This window comes from Salvelinus namaycush, chromosome 14 (genome assembly GCF_016432855.1).
Source record: "Salvelinus namaycush isolate Seneca chromosome 14, SaNama_1.0, whole genome shotgun sequence".
Classification (NCBI taxonomy): Eukaryota; Metazoa; Chordata; class Actinopteri; order Salmoniformes; family Salmonidae; genus Salvelinus; species Salvelinus namaycush.
In genome coordinates this window covers 41,138,130-41,161,817 of record NC_052320.1, presented here as the reverse complement: position 1 = coordinate 41,161,817, position 23,688 = coordinate 41,138,130, and the positions used below count along the sequence as shown (strand labels likewise).

General features: G+C 42.6%; 1 protein-coding gene across 1 annotated transcript; it reads right to left on the bottom strand.

The window, feature by feature from the left end:
• Positions 1-4,025: 4,025 nt before the first annotated feature.
• Positions 4,026-9,118, bottom strand: LOC120058996. The gene is made up of 8 exons (XM_039007756.1): positions 9,077-9,118; positions 6,496-6,606; positions 6,097-6,159; positions 5,533-5,703; positions 5,147-5,342; positions 4,763-4,914; positions 4,165-4,214; positions 4,026-4,068 (listed from the first exon to the last, which is right to left on the bottom strand). The coding sequence occupies exons 1-8, from the start codon at positions 9,116-9,118 to the stop codon at positions 4,026-4,028; spliced, it is 828 nt and encodes a 275-aa protein (XP_038863684.1).
• Positions 9,119-23,688: the final 14,570 nt, after the last annotated feature.

Here is a 23,688-nt window from a genome sequence, read left to right as displayed (position 1 = left end):
TGAATTTGTTAATTTTCAGTCCTGTGGCCTTCCCCAAGTGAGTTCCTAGGTGAATGCTATCATTAAAATTGGGGCCTCCAAATCACTAAGTCTGCCCTTGGGTAGGCTTAAACATTTTTCAATAGGTAACATACAGTGGTGAGAGCAAAATGATTTATTGGCTTTGAAATGGCTTTTAAAGTTTCAATGAGCTCTTTGATTGGCTGTTTTGAAGCAAATTCGCAACATTCTGGATGACCTGACATCAATCCCCCCACAATCAAAAAACTGGAAGCAATATAATGGTACAAACCCTAATGAAACTTTTGTAACAGTCTAACTAGATTTATTTCATTGATTTGAAACAACAAAAGCTTTTTTTATATAGTGGACAAAGGCACATCAATCACCACAGACATTATTAGAAAATATTGATTTTAAGTCAAGTTATATAGACAGTGTATATATATATATATATATATATATATATATATATATATATATATATATATATATATATATATATAGTAAAGAAAAAATAAAGAAATACCCTTGAATGAATCTAAACTTTTTTCATCTAAACCAGTCAAAAGTTTGGACACATATACTCATTCAAGGGTATTTCTTTATTTTTTACTAATTTCTACATTGTAGAATAATAGTGAAGACATCAAAACTATGAAATAACACATATGAAATAATGTTAACAACCGTTAACGGGATTGCAGCCATAAGACGTTTTAACAAACTGTAGTTTTGGCAAGTCGGTTAGGACATCTACTTCGTGCATGCCACAAGTAATTTTTCCAACAATTGTTTACAGACAGATTATTTCACTTGTAATTCACTGTATCTCAATTCCAGTGGGTCAGAAGTTTACATACACTAAATTGACTGTGCCTTTAAACAGTTTGGAAAATTCCAGAAAACGATGTCATGGCTTTAGAAGCTTCTGATAGGCTAATTGACATAATTTGAGTCAATTGGAGGTGTACCTGTGGATGTTTTTCAAGGCTTACCTTCAAACTCAGTGCTTCTTTGTTTGACATGGGAAAATCTAAAGAAATCAGCCAAGACCTCAAAACAAATTGTAGACCCCCACATGTCTGGTTCATCCTTGGGAGCAATTTCCAAATGCCTAAAGGTACCACGCTCATCTGTACAAACAATAGTACACAAGTATAAACACCATGGGACCACACAGCTGTCTAACCGCTCAGGAAGGAGACGCGTTCTGTCTCCTAGAGATGAACGTACTTTGGTGCAAAAAGTGCAAATCAATCCCAGAAGAACAGCAAAGGACCTGTGAAGATGCTGGAGGAAACAGGTACAAAAGTATCTATATCCACAGTAAAACGAGTCCTATATCGACATAACCTGAAAGGCCGCTCAGCAAGGAAGAAGTCACTGCTCCAAAACCGCCATAAAAAAGCCAGACTACGGTTTGAAACTGCACATAGGGACAAAGATTGTACTTTTTGGAGAAATGTCCTCTGGTCTGATGAAACAAAAATATAACTGTTTGGCCATAATGACCATCGTTATGTTTGGAGGTTATAGGGGGAGGCTTGCAAGCCAAAGAACACCATCCCAACCGTGAAGCATGCGGGTGCTTTTTGTGGGTTGCTTTGCTGCAGGAGGGACTGGTGCACTTCACAACATAGATGTGAACATGAGGAATGAAAATGATGTGGATATATTGAAGCAACATCTCAAGACATCAGTCAGGAAGTTAAAGCTTGGTTGCAAATGGGTCTTCCAAATGGACAATGACCCCCAAGCATACTTCCAAGTTGTGGCAAAATGGCTTAAGGACAACTAAGTCAAGGTATTGGAGTGGCCATCACAAAGCCCTGGCCTCAATCCTATAGAAAATGTGTGGGCAGAACTGAAAAAGCGTGTGCGAGCAAGGAGGCCTACAACTCTGACTCAGTTACACCAGCTCTGTCAGGAGGAATGGGCCAAAATTCACCCAATTTATTGTGGGAAGGTTGTGCAAGACTACCCAAAATGTTTGACCCAAGTTTAACAATTTCAAGGCAATGCTACCAAATACTAATTGAGTGTATGTAAACCTCTGACCCACTGGGAATGTGATGAAAGAAATAAAAGCTGAAATAAATCATTATTTTTACTATTATTTTGACATTTCACATTCTTAAAATAAAGTGGTGATCCTAACTGACCTAAGACAGGGACTTTTTACTAGGATTAAATGGCAGGAATTGTGAAAAACGGAGTTTAAATGTATTTGGCTAAGGTGTATGTTAACTTCCGACTTCAACTATATATGTGCATAATATTCAGTGCATTCGGAAAGTATTCAGACACATTGACTTTTTTCACATTTTGTTACGTTACAGCCTTATTCTAAAATGGATTATATTGTTTTTTCCCCCTCATCAATCTATACCCAATACCCCATAATGACAAAGATGTATTTTTTTTTTATGTATTAAAAATAAAAAACGGAAATATTATGAAGTATTCAGACCCTTTACTTAGTACTTTGTTAATCACCTTTGAAAGCGATTACAGCCTTGAGTCTTCTTGGGTATGACGCTACCATTCTTCTCTGCCGATCTTTTCAAGCTCTATCAGGTTGGATGGGTAGTGTCGCTGCACAGCTATTTTCAGGTCTCTACAGAGATATTCAATCGGGTTCAAGTCCAGGCTCTGGCAGGGCCACTCAAAGACATTCAGAGACTTGTCCCGAAGCCACTCCTGCGTTTTCTTGGCTGTGTGATCAGGGTCATTGTCCTGTTGGAAGGTTGTCATCAAGGATCTCTCTGTACTTTTCTACGTTCATCTTTCCCTCAATTCTGACTAGTCTCCCAGTCCCCGCCACTGAAAAACATCCCCACAGCATGATGTTGCCACCACCATGCTTTATCGTAGGGATGGTGCCAGGTTTCCTCCAGACGTGACGCTTGGCATTCAGGTCAAAGAGTTCAATCTTGGTTTCATCAGACCAGAGAATCTTGTTTCATGTGCCTTTTACTGAGGAGTTGCTTCCGTCTGGCCACTCTACCATAAAGGCCTGATTGGTGGAGTGCTTCCTTGTGGAAGGTTCTCCCATCTCCACAGAGGAACTCTGGAGCTCTGTTAGAGTAACCTTCGGGTTCTTGGTCACCTCCCTGACCAAGACTCTTCTCCCCCGAATGCTCAGTTTACCCCGGCGGCCAGCTATAGGAGGAGTCTTGGTTGTTCCAAACTTCTTCAATTTAAGAATGATGGAGACCACTGTGTTCTTGAGGACCTTCATTGCTGCAGACATTTTTTTGGTACCCTGCCCCAGATCTGTGCCTCAACACAATCCTGTCTCGGAGCTCTACGGACAATTCCTTCGACCTCATGGCTTGGTTTTTGCTCTGACATGCACTGTCAACCATGGGACCTTATATAGACAGGTGTTTGCTTTTCCAAATTATGTCCAATCAATTGAATTCACCACCGGTGAACTCCAATCAAGTTGTAGAAACATCTCAAGGATTATCAATGGAAACAGGATGCACCTGAGCTCAATTTCAAGTCTCATCGCAAAGGGTCTGAATAATAAAAAGGGTCTGAATAAAGTAAGAAATGTCTAAAAACCTATTTTCGCTTCGTCGTTATGATGTTTTGTGTGTAGATTGATGAGGGAAAAAAATAATTTAATACATTTTAGAATAAGGCTGTAACTTAAAAATGAGTAAGTCAAGGGGTCTGAATACTTTCTGAATGCACTGTATACACACGCAATTCGCCCTACTTGAATAGCCTACTTGCATAGCCTTCTCAAAAATAGAAGGTCCATTAAAATCCATTGATAGTGCTTATGGTGCCTGCAGGCCAGAAGAAAGACTGTCTATGGAATGTGTAACACTATTGGACTGTGTGTATCAGAGATGAGTGCTTCATGTAAATCCTCATCTCCAGATGCTCCTCCATCTGTAGCAATCTGTATTTTATGGCATTCTGGCAGAGAAGAGGAGTATTCAGTATTCAGTAGATACTGTACATGGACAGACTGACAGATGATAGACAGACTGAAAATAATACTCACTTTATTGCACCTGCATCTCAATGTCCTGAATATCTGTATGCAAACTATAAGTAAAACTTTGAATTAGAAGTCACATATATGTGTTGTTTGTCATCATTTTGCATTGTTTCGATTACTCTGGATACTGTGTGATACTTTACCTTGAGTTTTGGTACACTTGTGATGTGTGATGATAAGTACTGTGGAACATCTGTGATGGAACAAAATCACACAAATAAACAAATGTGTCAATTGCATTTATTTTTTATTCCTTTTTTACTGTGATACTGAATTTAAACGCAGCAGGGGTCTTCAATGCTGTTTATTAATTCCTGTAGTCAAATGACCAAATCACATGGGTGGAATGTTATGAATATTAATTAATTAATAAACATTAATAAACATTATATAAACATTCTATATTTTTCTATGCCGGAAATCTGATGTTTCGATGTCAAATGGTTGAGTTATATTTCAGTCTTTTGTGATCTACATAAAGTGTAATATGGGGATGCAAACTCAAAATTGAATACATTTCAACTCCCACTGCAGTAAAAGGTTAACTTCAACTCACACGTGGTCCACGTGGTCCAGTGTGGCTCAGTTGGTAGAGCATGGCGCTTGTAATGCGCGGGTTGAATTCCCATGGGGACCAGTATGAAAATGTATGCACTCACTCCTGCAAGTCGCTTTGGATAAGAGCGTCTGCTCAATGACTAAAATACATTGTATATGGAACTTGTAAGTATGTGTTATTACCTTGTGTTTGACGAGGCAATAGAGAGTGAACATGAACATCATTCCTCCACAGACTGATGGAGTTATGACCATGAAATCAAACTTCAAGTCTCCAACTTGGTCTCCATCTAGACCAGTCTGAGGGGCTTTCTCTGAGTCCCAAAAAGTGCTGACTGTGGATGACGAGACAGGTCATAACAGCCAAGTTATAATATGGACAAGTAAGGTTAAGATAATCCGATCGCTCGGCTAGTTCAAGCATACAACACCAGAGGACAGTGGGTCTGATTCTGTAAGCTACTTTGCTAAATTACCATACTGTATTATTATATACTATAATAATGAAATTCCCTGTTTTATGCCTTCGCCAGGGAACCTCTAAAGAACCTTGAGGAAGTTTCCCACCTGTAGTCAGAGAGAATGCTGTAGGGAGGGCTGTGGGGGGCTCTTCTGTGTCTCTGTACTCCCTCTCACAGCTCCAGTCTACTGGGGAGTCCCTGGTTGTCACCAGCTCCCAGTACTCAGACAGGACATCCTGGACCCTCCCCAGGGCCTCTGGTGGGGAGCTGCTGAATGACATCCCAAAGCTCACTGGGTCAACCTGGTCAATAGAGTCAGAGGGGAATGTTGCTAAAATGTACATGGGATGCATGTCCTATCAATACAAGAGTTTTATGAGCTTAGTGTTAAGTTCCTTAAATCCTCTTTAAAACACCCGACTTAGGCTGTTATTCAAGAGATGTCTTCAGCATCGAAGCACCCCCCCCCCCCCCCCCCCCCCCCCCCCACACCTCCAGCTCCTCGTTGATCTGTGGTACACATCTCTGAGAGTAGATGTTGTGGATGAGACCGGTCAGAGACAGGACGTAGCTGTGGTTGTCTGAGCCTTGGGTGTATCTGAAGTGGCTGGTCAGGAGCTCCAAGATCCAGGGCAGGGCAGCTTTCACATAACAACATTTACTCTGTCAGGGAATGGAAGAAGAACAGTCAATATTCATGTTAGTTATGATACGAAGTATGTTTGATATCAGTGACTTTTTCTAGCCTAGCCATAACCTCCTCGCCACGTGCAATTGCTATCGCATAGAGCCGGCTGGTAGGTGAGATTAACCTAGCCATAATACTAATAGGTAATGCTTATTTTTACAGTCCTTTTAGGATAAATGATGTGGTGGACATTGGATACTTTTTGGCACAACTCTCAAATAACCTTTCGTATCAAATCCAAACAAAGTTGAATTTCTTAAAGTAAAAAACAAAAAATTGTCGACTAAAAGCATAAACTAATGTTCTTTCTGAATTTGCCTATGATGTCCTATGTTTTCACTGCACATGACGCATACGAATGACCTTACCAAACTTCTCCGCTCAATGAATGTGTAGGTTATTGAGCATCCACTCTGCAACTGGTTATCTATCTATTTCAAACAGAAATAAACACAGAAACCAAAATATCTGTCAGAAGGCATTAATTAAATATATATTAACTTCGATATTTTGTATTCATGACAGGAATATCCTGTACATTCAACAATCCCAATGAATGTCTAATGGTTCTAGCCATGAATTTAATATGCTTCTTACAGTGATATACTCCCCACAGTTTTTCCAACTTTGATCAAAAATGTATTTCTGGAAATCGCACCAATAAATCACTCTTGGTTATGTATAATTATTTTGATATTATAAGAGTTTTATAAAACTTGAATGTGTTCATGTTTTGTTCTATTGTTTGTTTCAGCTGTACTACTCACCAGGCGTCTTATGGTCAGCAGGTGATCTCTGGTGATGGAGTGTCTGCACGGACCAGGGTCTCCCATGGTCAAGGAGAGACTCAGGAACACTATCACACACAGACACTTTACCTGAAAGGGAGGGAAACTATGGTTTATTGTTGCTCTCATGAATTGTATTTCACCTTTATTTAGACCTTTATGAAGACCTGAAACCAATGGTGAAACGTATTAGCTTCACGAACAGAAAAATAAAAGAGTAAAAAATGTGTTGACATCTTTTAATTAAAAAAATATGTTATATGTTAAAGCTACAATCCTTTGTTGCCACATCCATTTTTGGACTTATAAATTAATGATAACTGCCAAGATAAAATATAGAGTGAATGAGGGATACAAAGCATATTGAAAGCAGGTGGTTCCACACAGGTGTGGTTCCTGAGTTATTTCAGCAAATAAAACATCCCCTTATGCTTAGGGTCATATATAAAAATGCCCATTATTTTGGCTACCATGGCTAGAAGAAGAGATCTCAGTGACTTTGAAAGAGGGGTCTCTGGAGCGACGACTGAGACAGTGTTTTCCACCACCATCAACAAAACACCAAATTATGGAATTTCTTGTGGAAGAATTGTGTTGCGTCCCTCCAATAGAGTTCCAGACAATCTATGCCAAGGCGTTATTTAGGCAGTTACCTGTATATACCTATTGATTTAAAAAAAATATATAACTTACAAATGCCTCATGAGTTTAGTTCAAGTGTCATACCCCATCAGAACCCATTGTTTTTTTGTCCATTGTTTTTATACAATGTAAATGTAATCACTGTATAGTGTCAAAACATGGCACAACTATAATTGTTATATCATGGATGGTCAGTCCTCGTATCCATAGCTCTGTGTATGAATCTTGAATATTGAAACCATATTTTGTTTTTTGTTGCACAGTGGATCATTGAATAGACCTTTACTGCACTGTTCTCAGTATCCTATGAGAAACAGAATGTTGTCTCTTTGTTTCTGCATCTTCCCATCTCCTGGTTTAGATTTTTTTTTAAATTGACTCTTTTCCTAGTGTATGAGAGTTGAGGGGAATTCTGAAATAATCCAAAATAACAATCAATGAGCTTCCATACAGATGAGCCACATTCATGCAGTACTGTACATTATAGTCATATGATGTGAAGTTAACCATCCATGCCGTGTTTGATCTTTGTCAACAGTAGCTACATCTATTAATTTGAAACCCATTGGAGACAAATCTGAAAATGTACAGCCTGAAAAACCAAGCTACACTGAGAAAAAATATACATGCAACATGTAAAGTGTTGGTCCCATGTTTTATGAGCTGAAATAAAAGATCCCAGACATTTTCCAAATGCACAAAAAGCTTATTTCTCTCAAATGTTTTGCACAAATTTGTTTACATCCCTGTTAGTGAGCATTTCTCCTTTGCCCTGACAATCCATCCAACTGACAGGTGAGGCATATCAATAAGTTGATTAAACAGCAGGATCATGACACAGGTGCATCTTGTCACTGTAAAATGTGCAGTTTTGTCACACAACACAATGGCATAGATGTCTAAAGGTTTAACGGAGAGTACAATTGGCATGCTGACTGCAGGAATGTCCACCAGAGCTGTTGCCAGAGAATTGAATGTTCATTTCTTTGCCATAAGCCACCTCCAACATTGTTTTGGATGATTTGGCAGTATGTCCAACTGGCCTCACAACCTAAGATCATGTGTATGGTGTCATGTGGGCGAGCTGTTTGCTGAGGTCCATGTTGTGAACAGAGTGCCCCATGGTGGTGGTGGGGTTATGGTATGGGCAGGCATAAGCTACGGAGAACAAACACAATTGCATTTCATTGATGGCAATTTGAATGCACAGAGATACCGTGACAAGATCCTGAGGCCCATTGTTGTGCCATTCATCCACTGCCATCTACTCAGAATTCAGCATGATAATGCATGGCCCCATGTCACAAGGATCTGTCAACAATTCCTGGAAGCTAAACATTTCCCAGTTCTTCCATGGCCTGCATACTCAGTAGACATGTCACCCATTGAGCATTGTTGGGATGCTCTGGAACGACGTGTACACCAGTGTGTTCCAGTTCCCGCCAATATCCAGCAACTTCTCACAGCCATTGAAGAGCAGTGGGAAAACATTCCACAGGCCACAATCAACACCCTGATCACCTCTATGCGAAGGAGATGTGTCACGCTGCATGAGGCAAATGGTGGTCACTGGTTTTCTGATCCACACCCCTACCTTTTTTTAAGGTATCTATGACCAACAGATGCATATCTGTATTCCCAAAGATGTGTAATCCATAGATTAGGGCCTAATTTATTTATTTAAATTGACTGATTACCTTATGTGAACTGTAACTCAGTAAAATCTTTCAAATTGTTAAATGTTACAAAAAATTAATAAAAGTGAAGATGAGGAGCATACTGTAGATTATTTAATTGTTTTATTTTAATTTCAACTGTAGACGAATTAAACAGAATACCGTCAATGTCAAAGGCAGCTTTGACAACAGATTTCCTTCATAAGAGCATTGTTTCCTGCAGAAGTAACTGCATCTCTTACCTTGGTTTTGCACTGACTGTGGGCTGACACGTGAAGGGTCATCTGGCTCAACTATGAAAATAGAAAAGACCAGATTCCTCTGTCAGGAGCATTGGAGCAGATAGATGATGAGTCTCTCCTCTTCTAGTCCCGATCAATCCCTCTAGTAAACCTCTGGAGACAAGGCATGCACTAAAGAGAAGCGGACATGGACGGAGCCGAGGTTCCCTCGGCATGGAGTGATCTGGTTTTACTCCCCTCCGAAAGGTCTACAGCTCACAGTGTGACTGCCTGTCTTAGCTGTAAACTCAGAAACTATTTTAAGACCTCCCCCCTTCTGCTCTTTCTCATGTGGTCCAAAGGAAACTTATGCCCCGTCTCTCAGCTTGGTGTTTTCCAATAACCCCTGGTGGGTCGTGACCTGAGACAAATATTGGTCTAGCTTTCTAGATAACTAAAAGGTTTTTAGGTGGTCTTGGTTCCCTGCACAGAATAATATTTTGGAACCACTGTGCAGCTACACTTAGATGCAGTGCTTCACAGATACACAGGTAGAGTACGGCGATAACGCCTTACAGATGTTCCACACATTGTGCCATGTATTTTATAGTAAATTCCTGGACGTAGGAAATTCTCTTTAACGTTTCAGCTCTCCCAGTATGGATGTTCTAACATGCCAAAGAAACAGGCAGAGAAAATAAAGTAAATCCTGGTGAAAGTACATTGACGGAAACATGGTGTTTTTTTACGATCTATTTCAGATTTGTGTACCATTTAAGAATGACAGTTTGCATTTCTTTGAGTTTGAGGTTGAGCCCAAACTTTTAACCCACTGGGCACACACTGGTTGAATCAACGTCGTTTCCGTGTCATTTCAATGAAATACATTTAACCGACGTGGAATAGACGTTGAATTGACGTCTGTGCCCAGTTGGAAATGTAGTCAAATGCATACTGTAACTTACAATATGCTGGGCAGAGAAAACTGCAAAAGTACCTGGCTGCACACTCAAATTCCAACACATACAAGTATCATAATAACAATTTAACATTTGATCCAAAACAGATGTTCGCCTGGTGTCCGTTTTGCTTACTTGTTTATGCCTGGTTTCTCCTTTTGTCATCTGGTGTGCTGTCCTCAGGGGCGTCATGCACCCATTATTTTTGAAGGGCCACGAAGTACGTGAGGATGGAGGGTTGGAGAAACAGCTTTTTCTTGCAATCTAGAGCCATAATCATTATGCCTAATTCTATGTAAAAAATATTACATTTTTTCCTGAATTCTTTCCCGAATAAGCACACCGTTAAATTGTCATTTTAATCAGGGTGTCATTCTGACTGTTGTAAATCACACATATCAATATACTGCACTAACATGCCTAGGATATTACATCCAAATTACAACGCAGTGCATGGGATCATAACACACATCACCAATACAGCCATATATCATGGCATCATAATTAATTCACAAATATTATGAAATTATCATAAGGTGCCAGATTACATTTAGACCATGTAGTTTTAAAATATGCTTCTCTGCATATCTTTTAAAATTTGTGTAAAAAGATTGAAAGGAATGAGTCTCATTCAGTACATTTTGTAATTTCTTGCTTTTCTAAAATCTAGCAACGTTGCCAGCAGGCATGCCAGCTGAGATAGTTAGACAAGCTACTCTAATTTGATTGATAGCCTGAAATGGATTAGCAGCTAGTTATGAGGTTGGGAGATTGGGAACCTATCTAGCTGGCTAGCTAAAGCCAACTTCATAAAATTGTTAGGTGGCTAGTACTATAGAGAAACAACAAAACATCAATAAGGAATCAATAGGCCTCCCAAGTGGCGCAGCAGTCTAACACTGCATTGCAGTGCTAGAAACGTCACTGCAGACCCAGGTTTGCCCGAGGGGGCTATACTTGGCTCATTGCACTCTAGCGACTCCTTGTGGCAGGCCGGGTGTCAGCAGGCTGACTGCGGTCATTAGTTGAGCAGTGTTTCCTCCGACACATTGGTGCGGCTGGCTTCCAGCTTAAGCGGATGGGTGTTAAGAAGCACGGTTCGGCGGGTTATGTTTTGGAGGACGCATGACTCGAACTTCACCTCCTGAGCCCGTTGGAGAGTTGCAGAGATGAGACAAGATCGAAATTGGGGAGAAAAAGGTGGTAAAATACAAAAAAATATATAAAAAATAATATGATTTGTAAAGTAATTTACAAACATACCTCCTACGAATCCTGCCCATCACCGGCATCTAAAATCAAATCAAATGCTGTGTTTGTCGCTCTACACTTTCTCTCCTCCTCCACTAACTATACTGTCTGCACACACTAGAGTATCTAGCTTCCTGGTTAGTATATCTTTACTTTGTGGTGCACCTTTGAAGGAACCACTTACTAGCTAGATTAGGAGGAGGGGAAGTTATTTTTGCCTGGTACAATCAGTCTGCCCCCTCCACAAAATACTGCGGTTTAAAAATGTAGTTTAGGAATTTATTTAACATCTAAAAAATTTAAAAACATGACAAATCTGAGGGGACACGTGTCCTTCGTGCCCCCTATGGGCATGTTAGTTATCCTTCAACTAGAGCTTAGTTCTGTTGGTTCCTTTTGGTCTCCTGCTTCCCTGTATCTGAGACATCGGACTTAGAACATTTAATGATATATTCTTCAGAAAAATAAGAGCTATCGAGTGAACTCAAAGGTTATTGCCTTTAAAAAAAAACACTCTGGTCACAAAGAGAGGATAACTAATATATCTCTAACACAATCCAATGGAGCTGCCGTGTCTGCCAACGTCACTGTTGTCCATCATCCAAACTTTGGTTTTGGTCTCTTGAGCCCTTTACTCTCCCTAGATTTCAACTACAGCTCCTTTCGACCTCTTTACTAACAGTTATAAAGCATCATCTCCTCTGAGATATCTATGGATTCCTCTATAAATTCAATTTGGCTGATCTTTAAAAACAGAGGGAAATGTATGAATACATGGAGACACTCCAGTAACGACTGAAGTTCATGATATATAATTTACAAAAGGAAGAGATCACGCAGAATCTTTGGCACTCTGCTTTAACTCTGGGTGTTGAGCAAGGGTGACCGATCCAGGTCCAAGCCACTGTGTGTGCCAGCTTTTGTTCCGGCCACTACATCTGATTCAAATAATCAACTGATCATGGTCTATAATTTAGGCCATGGATTGTTTAATCAGGTGTGTTAAAGCTGCACTGACCATGGACTGGCCACTACATCTTTGCAGCCCGCTGTTGAAATCTGATTGGTTATGTAGATGCATATTACCTGTTCCATTGGTTACATACAGTTCCTGTTCAAGTCCTTACGATGCCACTGTGGGAATTGATGAGATGGAATATGGTTTGTGCTTCTATGTGTAACGCAGACTACAGTACATAAACCCAGCATATTCCAGGTTATACCTGAGTATATTACCTTTGGCAATTTGATTCCTCATTATGTGAAACATAACACGTCTTTCCATTCTAAAGCCATAGATGTAGTGGGAAATGAAATGTAGATGTTTTGTAGTGTCATGCAGAGAATAAGAATAGTTATGTGCCTTATAAAGTAGCAGTGCTAGTATCTTCACCTTAACCGCAAAACTTTTTTTTTTAAATTAAACAATTCATCGATGTGCTGGGTTGAGGGCAAGGAAACTGTTGTTTGTCTTCCAGTCTAGGTATCTTTATTGACTCCATACCCTGCATCACTGCACATACTTCCCCTCTGAAAACCACCCCACAATAGTTCTCAATGAATACGACAGCATGTATTGCTTTTACCTCTGCTAGAACTGAGGTTAAAGATACAGGAACAGAGTCTGTCTTCATGTAATTCTGTTTCACTTTCAACGTCATCCTCCAGGGACAGGTTGCTAAGCATGACCTTTCCAACTCGTGATTGATCATGACATCTGACCGTTGTGGTTGAGATGTACACTGAAATGGCCATATGTTTCCATGAGGATATCATGGGACATCTCCATCCTGTACTGTTTTGTTTCAGAGGAATCACTCTACAATATGTTACGTTTTGCTGATGTTGAATTACTTCACCCCACTTACCCCCAAATCGTTTTTATTTTGGGGGGGAAAAAACACATGCCCATATATGTTTTCTGAATAATGACCCAGCCAGCTGGTGCATGGTGAGAGAAAGCACAGGATCGAGAGAGAGCAAGAGAGATAAATTAGAGAGAAAATAGAGTGAGAACATAAGGGCGTTCAGACACCACTCTGTGAAAGGCATCTTCAGAGGGGCGGGAACAGCAGGAACAAGGATAAATCACTCAACCGGTTTTTACATCCATACAACGTGTGCTATTTTCACGCCATCATTGCCACATTAGATCAACACATTGTGCAAGACCTAAGGCTGCCAGAATTTAGAACTAAGACACAGTCTGATATCAATTCATCTCTAGCTCAACTTCAGAGGATCAGACATATTAATAATGTGACTCAAAATAGAATACGTCTGGATTGTTTCTGTACAGACATTATGCTTGTGTTCTTGGCCTGTGGGGTCTAGCGGTTACAGCTGCTGATCCCAGCACATATGTATGCCAGAGTCGGCATGGGTTTGAATCCAGCTCACTGCTCTTTGACTCACCCTCCCCTAACTTCCTCGTCTTTCCAACACTTAATTATCTCTTCAATAAATCAAAAAAATTCAAAAAGGAGTGGGACTTCTCCACATAAAAAAATACTATCCTATGGTAGAAATACTTTAGTATTCACTGTCGTGTAGTCAGAATTTCTTTTAAAATTATGTCATCATTTCCTATCACGATAGAATATGCATAAAATGTATTCTCCAATTGCAATGTCTGCCTATGCCCACACATATTGTCTCAATAATTCGATTTTTAATACCCTCAAACACCAAGTTAGGCATAGGCTGCCTAATTTAAAACTAAACCATCATCACTGTCAATCGTGAATGAACTTTCTTCATGAAATGTCCAAACTGCATCTCCATGCCAATCAGTTGATTGTTTTCAATCAGTTTCATGGGAATATGCATTTTTATCAACTTGAATGACTGTTTCGTGAGAGAATTAGAGCAGATGGTGTTAACAAACTATTAGCCTTTCTTGTATTTTGTTTCAATAAAGCATAGATCCTGCCAAGTCACACGCTCTGTAGAGTTTTGGCAAATTAGAATTTTGGGGGACTATTCAGCTTCAGCTAACCATCCTAAAATCTATTTAGAAATTAGGAGGTGTTTTTGGTGTAACAGTAGCGTTATAGGCATACTATGGTATTATATTATATTCTGATAAGTAAAATGCAAATGAATCACTCTGTGATCTTGCTAGACATTGATTCAGCATTGATCGGACTTTACCAAATGAGCACCATTGTGAGAAGTGATATTATTATTATTACAAGTATAAGTAATGAGTATGACTATTAGGCATTTGCAACATAAATTGATGAGATGTCATTGGAGCGCACTTCGTGGTGCTGAAAGGCTAGCGCCAGGATCGTGCAATGATTAATTAAAGTAGAACCTTGTGGTGCCGATGGATAGCTGAAGGATAGCTCTGACATTCGGCCAGTTCAGGAACAAACAACAATCATTTGCAGTAGGCCTATAGCCTAGTAGGCCTTCAACTATGTGGTATACAGTGCCTTCAGAAAGTATTCACACACCTTGATTTTTCCACATTGTATTGTGTTACAACCTAAATTTAATATGGATTAAATTGAGATGTTGTGTACAAATTAATCCAAAATGAAATTCTGAAATGTCTTGAGTTAATAAGTATTAATAACCCCTTTGTTATGGTAAGTTCAAGAGTAATAATAATAATAATACGTTGCATGGACTCACTCTGTGCAATAATAATGTTTAACCTCTAAAAGTCTAAGCTTTTTAGGTATCCTAAAAATATATAAAAAAATACTATAACATATTGAATTTGGCTTTTACTACTAGAGTATAGCCCATAGAAAAACATTGATTTACACATTCATAAAAGGCAAAAAAGACCAACAATGTATCATAAGGAATAAGGTTTTGAAGTGTCTGTCCTATATCTAGGAGACATAGGAAAGCTCAGGAAATATATATAGTGTAACGACCCTGGGTTTATAAGCGCGGAAATCGACTCTGCCGCTTGAGCATGCTTTTGCGGCACAGTCGATAGCGCGCCGGACCTCGGGCTAGGAGGTCGAGGGTTCGAGACCTGCTCCCTGCCTGTTTCATTACATTGGTGTCGGAAGTGATCGGACCTCGCATCCACGACAGTGCGTGTGCTTGGCCGGTGAGCGCGTTCCTGTAAGACGTAAAGTCGCAAGCTAGCGCGAGGACGCGCTCTTTGAAAGGAGGGAGTAGTGTAACGACCCTGGGTTTATAAGCGCGGAAATCGACTCTGCCGCTTGAGCATGCTTTTGCGGCACAGTCGATAGCGCGCCGGACCTCGGGCTAGAAGGTTGAGGGTTCGAGACCTGCTCCCTGCCTGTTTCATTACAATATATACACTATCGTTCAAAAGTTTGGGGTCACTTAGAAATGTCCATGTTTTTGAAAGTTTTTTTTTTTTTTTGTCCATTCAAAAAATATAAATTTGATCTGAAATACAGTGTAGACATTGTTAATGTTGGAAATTACTATTGTAGCTACAAAACGGTGGAATATCTCCATAGGCGTACAGAGTCCCATTATCAGCAACCATCAATCCTGTGTTCCAATGGCACGTTGTATTTGCTAATCCAAGTTTATAATTTTAAAAGACTAATTGGCTAATTAGAAAATCCTTTTGCAATTATGTTAGCACAGCTGAAAACTGTTGTTCTGATTAAAGAAGCAATACAACTGGCCTTCTTTAGACTTGTTGAGTATTTGGAGCATCATGCATTTGTGTGTTCGATTACAGGCTCAAAATGGCCAGAAAAAAGCTTTCTTCTGAAACTCGTCAGTCTACTCATGTTCTGAGATATGAAGGCTATTCCATGCGATAAATTGCCAAGAAACTGAAGATCTCATACAGTGCTGTGTACTACTCCCTACACAGAACAGCGCAAACTGGCTCTAACCAGAACAGAAAGAGGAGTGGGAGGCCCCAGTGCACAACTGAGCAAGAGGACAAGTTCATTAGAGTGTCTAGTTTGAGAAGCAGACGCCTCACAAGTCCTCAACTGGCAGCTTCATTAAATAATACCCGCAAAACACCAGTCTCAATGTCAACAGTGAAGAGGCGACTCCGGGATGCTGGCCTTCTAGGTAGAGTTGAAAAATATTCATTGCAAAGAAAAAGCCATATCTCTGTCCAGTGTCTGTGTTCTTTTGCCCATCTTAATCTTTTTTTATTGGCCAGTATGAGATATGGCTTTTTCTTTGCAATGAATATCCCTTTGAGCATGGTGAAGTTATTACACTTTGGATGGTGTATCAATACACCCAGTCACTACGAAGAAATCAGACATCCTTCCTAACTTAGTTCCTGGAGAGGAAGGAAACCATTCAGGGCATTCAACATGAGGCCAATGGTGATTTTAAAACAGTTACAGAGTTTAACGGCTGTGATAGGAGAAAACTGAGGTAGGATCAATTTAGTTTATTAATTCGACCATTTAAAAAAACAAGCACACATAAAACTTAACAGCCATACATGCACATAAATAAAATCATCGAGGATAACACACAATAAAGTCTGGGACTTATTTCCATTGTGGTCCTCTTGAGACAAGATGGCTATACAAGATCAAACACAGTACGGCAGTGAAATAATAAAACAAAAACATAAAAGAAGAACATCTATTCCAGTTACATCATAGGGGTTATTCATATGGGCACAGAGGACATCAAACATATTTTTACTTTATTTTTAAAGCTGTCCAGAGAGGACATTGTTTTTATATGCAGAGGCAACTCATTCCATTCTGAGGCTCCAGTATACAAGAAAGTACCTTTCCCAGCATTACTCCTGAACCTGTATAAGCACACATCAGCAACACCTGATCTGGTGCCGTGATTGTGTGCATCTCTAACACGAGGAAAGTAATCACTTAAATATCTGGGCACAGGACCATAAATACTCCTGTAAACCAAACCTAGTCTAATCTGGGACACCCTAGCCTCAACAAGCAGCCAGTTTAGTTCCTGAAAGTAGCTCCTGCCTATGTGAGTACGTGGACTCACCTTCAAAACTACCCTGATCAACTTATTCTGGGCTATCTGGAGCTTCCCCTTCATAAGTTCAGATAAGCCTCCAAACCAGGAAGTACTAGCATAGTCAAAATAGCATTGAATGAGGGCAGTAGCTAGCACTACATGGAGTCCTTATCAAGCAGCTTGGACTTTCTAGCCAAAAACTTAATCCTGGCATTAACCTTCCCTAGCACCTTATTCGCTATGCTCACACCTCCCAAGCTTCCATCAAGGATACATCCCAAGTAGCTAACATAGGCTTTAGTAGTCAGCACCTCACCCCCTAACTCCACTCTGATTTCAGACAACCTACACAATTTAGGCCTGGATCCAAAAATAATTGCTTCAGTTTTCCCTAAGTGCAGAGATAACTTATTATCTCCAAGCCATTTGCTTATGTTATAGTAAGCTCTGTGCTAAGTATGCTCTCCAACATAGTTTTACTTTTGTGAGACACCAGAAGTGTAGAGTCATCCGCATAAAGAAAAAGACGGCAAGAACAAGCATCTTTCATATCATTAATATACAATAAAAACAGCAGAGGCCCAAGCACGCTCCCCTGCGGAACGCCACAACTCATTGGTTTTGCCTGAGACAGTGAACCATTAACCTCTACTACTTGCTCCCTTCCTGATAAATAGGACTTTACCCAGCCTAGAGGGATACTGCTTAACCCTAGTCCCTCCAGTTTGGAGATTAGGAGACAGTGGTTAACTGTATCAAAGGCCTTCTGTAGGTCAAGCAGTACCATTCCACACAGATTTCCCTCATCAATCTCCTGATGAAGTCAGTCAAGTAAAGTAGACATGAATCAGTGGAGTATGTTTTTCTAAAACCCGACTGAAAATCATACATTAGACCTTGTTTGTTAACATATTCATACATTTGCTCATGTACAATTCTCTCCAGGATCTTTGATGTTACACAGAGGATAGATACAGGCCTATAATTCCCAGGGTCAGACTTGATCCCCTTCTTATATGGAGGCATAACTTTAGCTTGTTTCATGTCCCTGGGAAAGGTGCCTTGTTCAAGAGAGAGATTAACAATATGCGTAATACAAGGGCCAATTTGCTCAGCAGAATCTATTAGAAACCTTGCAGGAATATTATCCAGGCCTGTGGCTTTGGAGCATTTAAGCTCTGCTAGCATACTGACTATTTTGGCTGTTGCTACCTTTGCAAAAGAAAAATAGTTTGGCTGAACCCCTAACTCTACATAATAGTTCTTGACTTGGTTGCTTCCATACAAAGCAGAACTGGTGGGCAGCTTGCTAACCAGCTTGCTGGCAATCAGAAGTAAAAAAAGAGTTGAATTCATTGGCAACCTCTGCCTTTTCATATACCATCTCCCCTTTGATGTTCAGTCCAATACTGTTTAGTTTGTTTTTGGTAGTACTACTACAGCCTAGTTCCTTAAGCTTTTCCAAAGCTTTTTAGGGTCATTTTTGTTTTCAATTATTTTCTCAGCAAAGTAACCCCTCTTAGCTTCATCCATCCTGCTCTGTGCTTCATTTCTGTGATGTTTATATAGGACAAAATCATGCTGCTCTTGAGAGTTCTTATTTCTTAAAGGCCTTATTCCTTGCTTGGATAGATTCTAGAATCTCATGATTAAACCAAGGGCTAGATCTCTGCTTTACCCTGACCCGTCTAATGGGAGCCATCACATTCACCACATCAAGGAATCTACATTTAAAGGCTTCACAGGCACTGTCTACCCCTACACTATCTAGCACAGGTGACCAGTCAATTTTACCCACTTCCTCCCTAAACATTTCTACACAGTATTTTTTGAGTCCTCTGATTCTAACGGTTTTGTGACACTTAAATATATCTTTAAAAATCCTCCTTGTGCAAAATGTAATAAAATGATCACTGATTCCATAGACTATTACTCCACTCTGCGATATTTTAGATTTATCAGACACCAATATTAAGTCAATTGTACTTTGCACTGTTTCACATACCCTGGTGGGATCTTTTATAATTTGGGTCAGAGCAAGTGATCTACAAAAGTGCATAAATATATTGTGGGTTGGGCTATTCTTTTTGCAGACATCAGTATTTAAATCCCCTAACAAAATTATTTCCTTCAACAGCGAATCATTACAGTTTGACAACACAAATTCAAGATCTTAATATAATGCATTCTGCTTGGGCGGACTATAACACACCCCCAACAAAATCGGCTTGGTTTTGGGAAGGCAGATATCCAGCCAGACAATCTCCAGATCGGCGTTTAAATCTGATCTGACGTTAAAAGCAATGTCTGATCTTACAAACGCACATATTCCCCCACCGTTCCGATTCCGATCCTTCCTGACTCCAGAGTAATTACTTATCTCAATATCTGAGTCACAAACAGATGAATCCAACCAGGTCTCAGTAAAACATAAGACATCTCTGATTTGCAAACCAACAGGCGTATCTCATCGATCTTCGGTAGTAGGCTTCGGACGTTTAAGTGCACAAAATGTAAGCCCTTCTTCCCAAAGGTCTTTCTGAATTCCCGATCCACTTGTAACTCGCCTCCCACTGCGCTGCCATCTTCCCACTGCCCTGCCTCCGGTGGCCTCTCTGTCGTCATGGAGCACCCCTCCCCAGGTGCCACTCCATCGTCCTCACCACCATGTCCCCCATCACTCGCCTCTGGTTGCCTCCGCTCCGCTGTGCACCCCCCTCCCCCGGTGCACTCTCCACCCTCGGTAAGTCCTCTGGTCCCACTCCACCTTCAGTGCTCACACACCCCGTGGGTACAGCACACCGACAGCAACGGTAAGCTTAATTGACCCCATATGCAAAGCTAGAGTCGCTGCATTTTAAATGAATCCACTGCGCGCATTCCAAACATTCCAAAGCTTTCCTGTTACTCTTTATCCACCGTTCACAAGAGGAGCATGGGTGCATATGCCGTTTGATGGGGTTTGTGATAAAGTGAGGTCCAGGGCATTGATGGATATCACCCGATAAGAGAAAGCATAGAGTTATTATATGATCTCCACCATTAATTTGCGATTTCAGACTGGATTTCGATGATCGTTTTGGTTTGTGCCAAGGTGCTATGAAAGTTTGGTATATAACATTCCTTCCAAATCCGAAGTGCTGGATGCTGTAACGGCTGTCAATGTCGTTCTCCTCCTCGGACGAGGAGGAGCATGGATCGGACCAAGATGCGGAGGGATAAGTGTTCATTATTTAATGACAAAACAACAAAGCACTTCAACATACAAAACAACAAACGTGACAAACCCGAAACAGTCCTGTGTGGCCCAAACGCTGACACAGGAACAAACACCCACAAAACACAAGTGAAACCCAGGCTGCCTTAGTATGATTCTCAATCAGGGACAACGATAGACACCTGTCTCTGATTGAGAATCATACCAGGCCGAACACAAAATCCCAACGTAGAAATAGAAAACATAGACTGCCCACCCAAAACTCACGCCCTGACCAATAAACACATACAAAACAAGAGAAAACAGGTCAGGAACGTGACATAACCCCCCCCTTAAGGTGCGAACTCCGGACGCACCAGCACAAAGTCTAGGGGAGGGTCTGGGTGGGCATCTGACCACGGTGGTGGCTCAGGCTCTGGGCGAGGTCCCCACCCCACCATAGTCACTCCCCGCTTCCGTATCCCCCTCCCAATGACCACCCTCCAACTAAACCCACCTAAATGAAGGGGCAGCATCGGGATAAGGGGCAGCACCGGGATAAGGGGCAGCAGCTCCGGGATAAGGGGCAGCAGCTCCGGGCTGAGGGACGGCAGCTCCTGGCTGAGGGACTCTGGCAGGTCCTGGCTGAGGGACTCTGGCAGGTCCTGGCTGAGGGACTCTGGCAGGTCCTGGCTGAGGGACTCTGGGAGGTCCTGGCTGAGGGACTCTGGCAGGTCCTGGCTGAGGGACTCTGGCAGGTCCTGGCTGAGGGACTCTGGCAGGTCCTGGCTGAGGGACTCTGGCAGGTCCTGGCTGAGGGACTCTGGCAGGTCCTGGCTGAGGGACTCTGGCGGGTCCTGGCTGAGGGACTCTGGCGGGTCCTGGCTGAGGGACTCTGGCGGGTCCTGGCTGAGGGACTCTGGCGGATCCTGGCTGGCGGCTGGCTCTGGCGGATCCTGGCTGGCGGCTGGCTCTGGCGGATCCTGGCTGGCGGCTGGCTCTGGCGGATCCTGGCTGGCGGCTGGCTCTGGCGGATCCTGGCTGGCGGCTGGCTCTGGCGGATCCTGGCTGGCGGCTGGCTCTGGCGGATCCTGGCTGGCGGCTGGCTCTGGCGGATCCTGGCTGGCGGAAGGCTCTGGTGGATCCTGGCTGGCGGAAGGCTCTGGCGGATCCTGGCTGGCTGGCTCCGGCAGCTCCTGACTGGCTGGCAGCTCCTGGCTGGATGGCTCTGGCTGGTCCTGGCTGGACGGCTCTGGCTGGTCCTGGCTGGACGGCTCTGGCTGGTCCTGGCTGGACGGCTCTGGCTGGTCCTGGCTGGATGGCTCTGGCTGGTCCTGGCTGGACGGCTCTGGCTGGTCCTGGCTGGACGGCTCTGGCTGGTCCTGGCTGGACGGCTCTGGCTGGTCCTGGCTGGACGGCTCTGGCAGGTCCTGGCTGGACGGCTCTGGCTGGTCCTGGCTGGACGGCTCTGGCTGGTCCTGGCTGGACGGCTCTGGCTGGTCCTGGCTGGACGGCTCTGGCTGGTCCTGGCTGGACGACGGCTCTGCAGGCTCAGTCCAGACGGGCAGTTCTGGGCAGACTGGCAGACCTGTAGGGAGGAGACGGAGAGACAGCCTGGTGCGTGGTATAGGCACTGGCTGCGCTGGAGAGGAGGAAAGCTCTGACAGCGCTGGACAGGTGGGAGCAGCTGGAGAGAGAACCCGGAGAGACAGCCTGGTGCGGGGGGCTGCCACCGGTGGACTGGTACTTGGAGGTGGCACCGGGTATACCGGACCGTGAAGGAGGACACGTGCTCTTGAGCACCGAGCCTGCCCAACCCTACCAGGTTGAATGGTCCCCGTAGCCCTGCCAGTGCGGCGAGGTGGAATAGCCCGCACTGGGCTATGCAGGCGAACCGGGGACACCACCTGTAAGGCTGGTGCCATGTACGCCGGCCCGAGGAGACGTACTGGAGGCCAGATACGTTGGGCCGGCTTCATGACATCCGGCTCGATGCCCAACCTAGCCCTCCCAGTGCGGCAAGGTGGAATAGCCCGCACTGGGCTAAGCACGCGTACTGGGGACACCGTGCGCTTTACCGCATAACACGGTGTCTGACCAGTACGACGCCCTCTCACTCCACGGTAAGCCCGGGGAGTTGGCTCAGGTAACCAACCCGGCTTCGCCACACTCCCCTTTAGCCCCCCCCCAAGAAATTTTTGGGTGAGCCTCTCGGGCTTCCAGCCGCTCTGCCTTGCTTTAGCCTCATACAACCTCCTCTCCGCTTTCGCTGCCTCCAGCTCCGCTTTGGGGCGGCGACACTCCACTGGCTCTGCCCAGGGTCCTTTACCGTCTAGGATCTCCTCCCAAGTCCATTCCTCTTTTCCCCATTGCTGTTGTTCCTGCCTTCCTTCTCCACTCCGCTTGATCCTGGTTTGGTGGGTGTTTCTGTAACGGCTGTCAATGTCGTTCTCCTCCTCGGACGAGGAGGAGCATGGATCGGACCAAGATGCGGAGGGATAAGTGTTCATTATTTAATGACAAAACAACAAAGCACTTCAACATACAAAACAACAAACGTGACAAACCCGAAACAGTCCTGTGTGGCCCAAACGCTGACACAGGAACAAACACCCACAAAACACAAGTGAAACCCAGGCTGCCTTAGTATGATTCTCAATCAGGGACAACGATAGACACCTGTCTCTGATTGAGAATCATACCAGGCCGAACACAAAATCCCAACGTAGAAATAGAAAACATAGACTGCCCACCCAAAACTCACGCCCTGACCAATAAACACATACAAAACAAGAGAAAACAGGTCAGGAACGTGACAGATGCCATCAAAAGTGTTTGCATGACTGAGAAGTTGCTGAGGATTTACTATTCTTTCATCTATTAACATTGTAGTTACTCCACAATACTAACCTAATTGACAGAGTGAAAAGAAGGAAGCTTGTACACAATAAAAAATATTTCAAAGCATGCACCCTGTGTTGAGGAACAATAGTAAATGTTAAGGAACTATAGTAGTGCCAGACATGATCGAGGGATACTACAGTGTGTAGTACAGTATTGTACAGTAATCTACAGTTTACTACATAATTATAGTAAGCACTGTAGTATTCTATAGTAAACTATTATTTTTTCATGTGGGTGCCAAACTCCCCAAAAATATGCTTGTGTTTCTGTGGTCGGTGAATGAGCAACACTTCGTTTTCTGCTGGTTTTTCCTATGATGACAAAGACAGCCATTCTGATAACATAGAGTGCAAACAGTATTCCTCGACTGCAGACAACAAAAACATAGACTTTCCCAT

Bases quoted from the DNA above. Each gene is read 5' to 3' on its own strand.
- LOC120058996 (XM_039007756.1), bottom strand. From the start codon at position 9,118: ATGACCCTTCACGTGTCAGCCCACAGTCAGTGCAAAACCAAG. The intron at 6,160-6,495 runs GTGAGTAGTACA...TGTTTGAAATAG, and splicing joins TGCTGACCATAAGACGCCTG to ATAGATAACCAGTTGCAGAG. The intron at 4,915-5,146 runs GTGGGAAACTTC...CGTCATCCACAG, and splicing joins AGCATTCTCTCTGACTACAG to TCAGCACTTTTTGGGACTCA.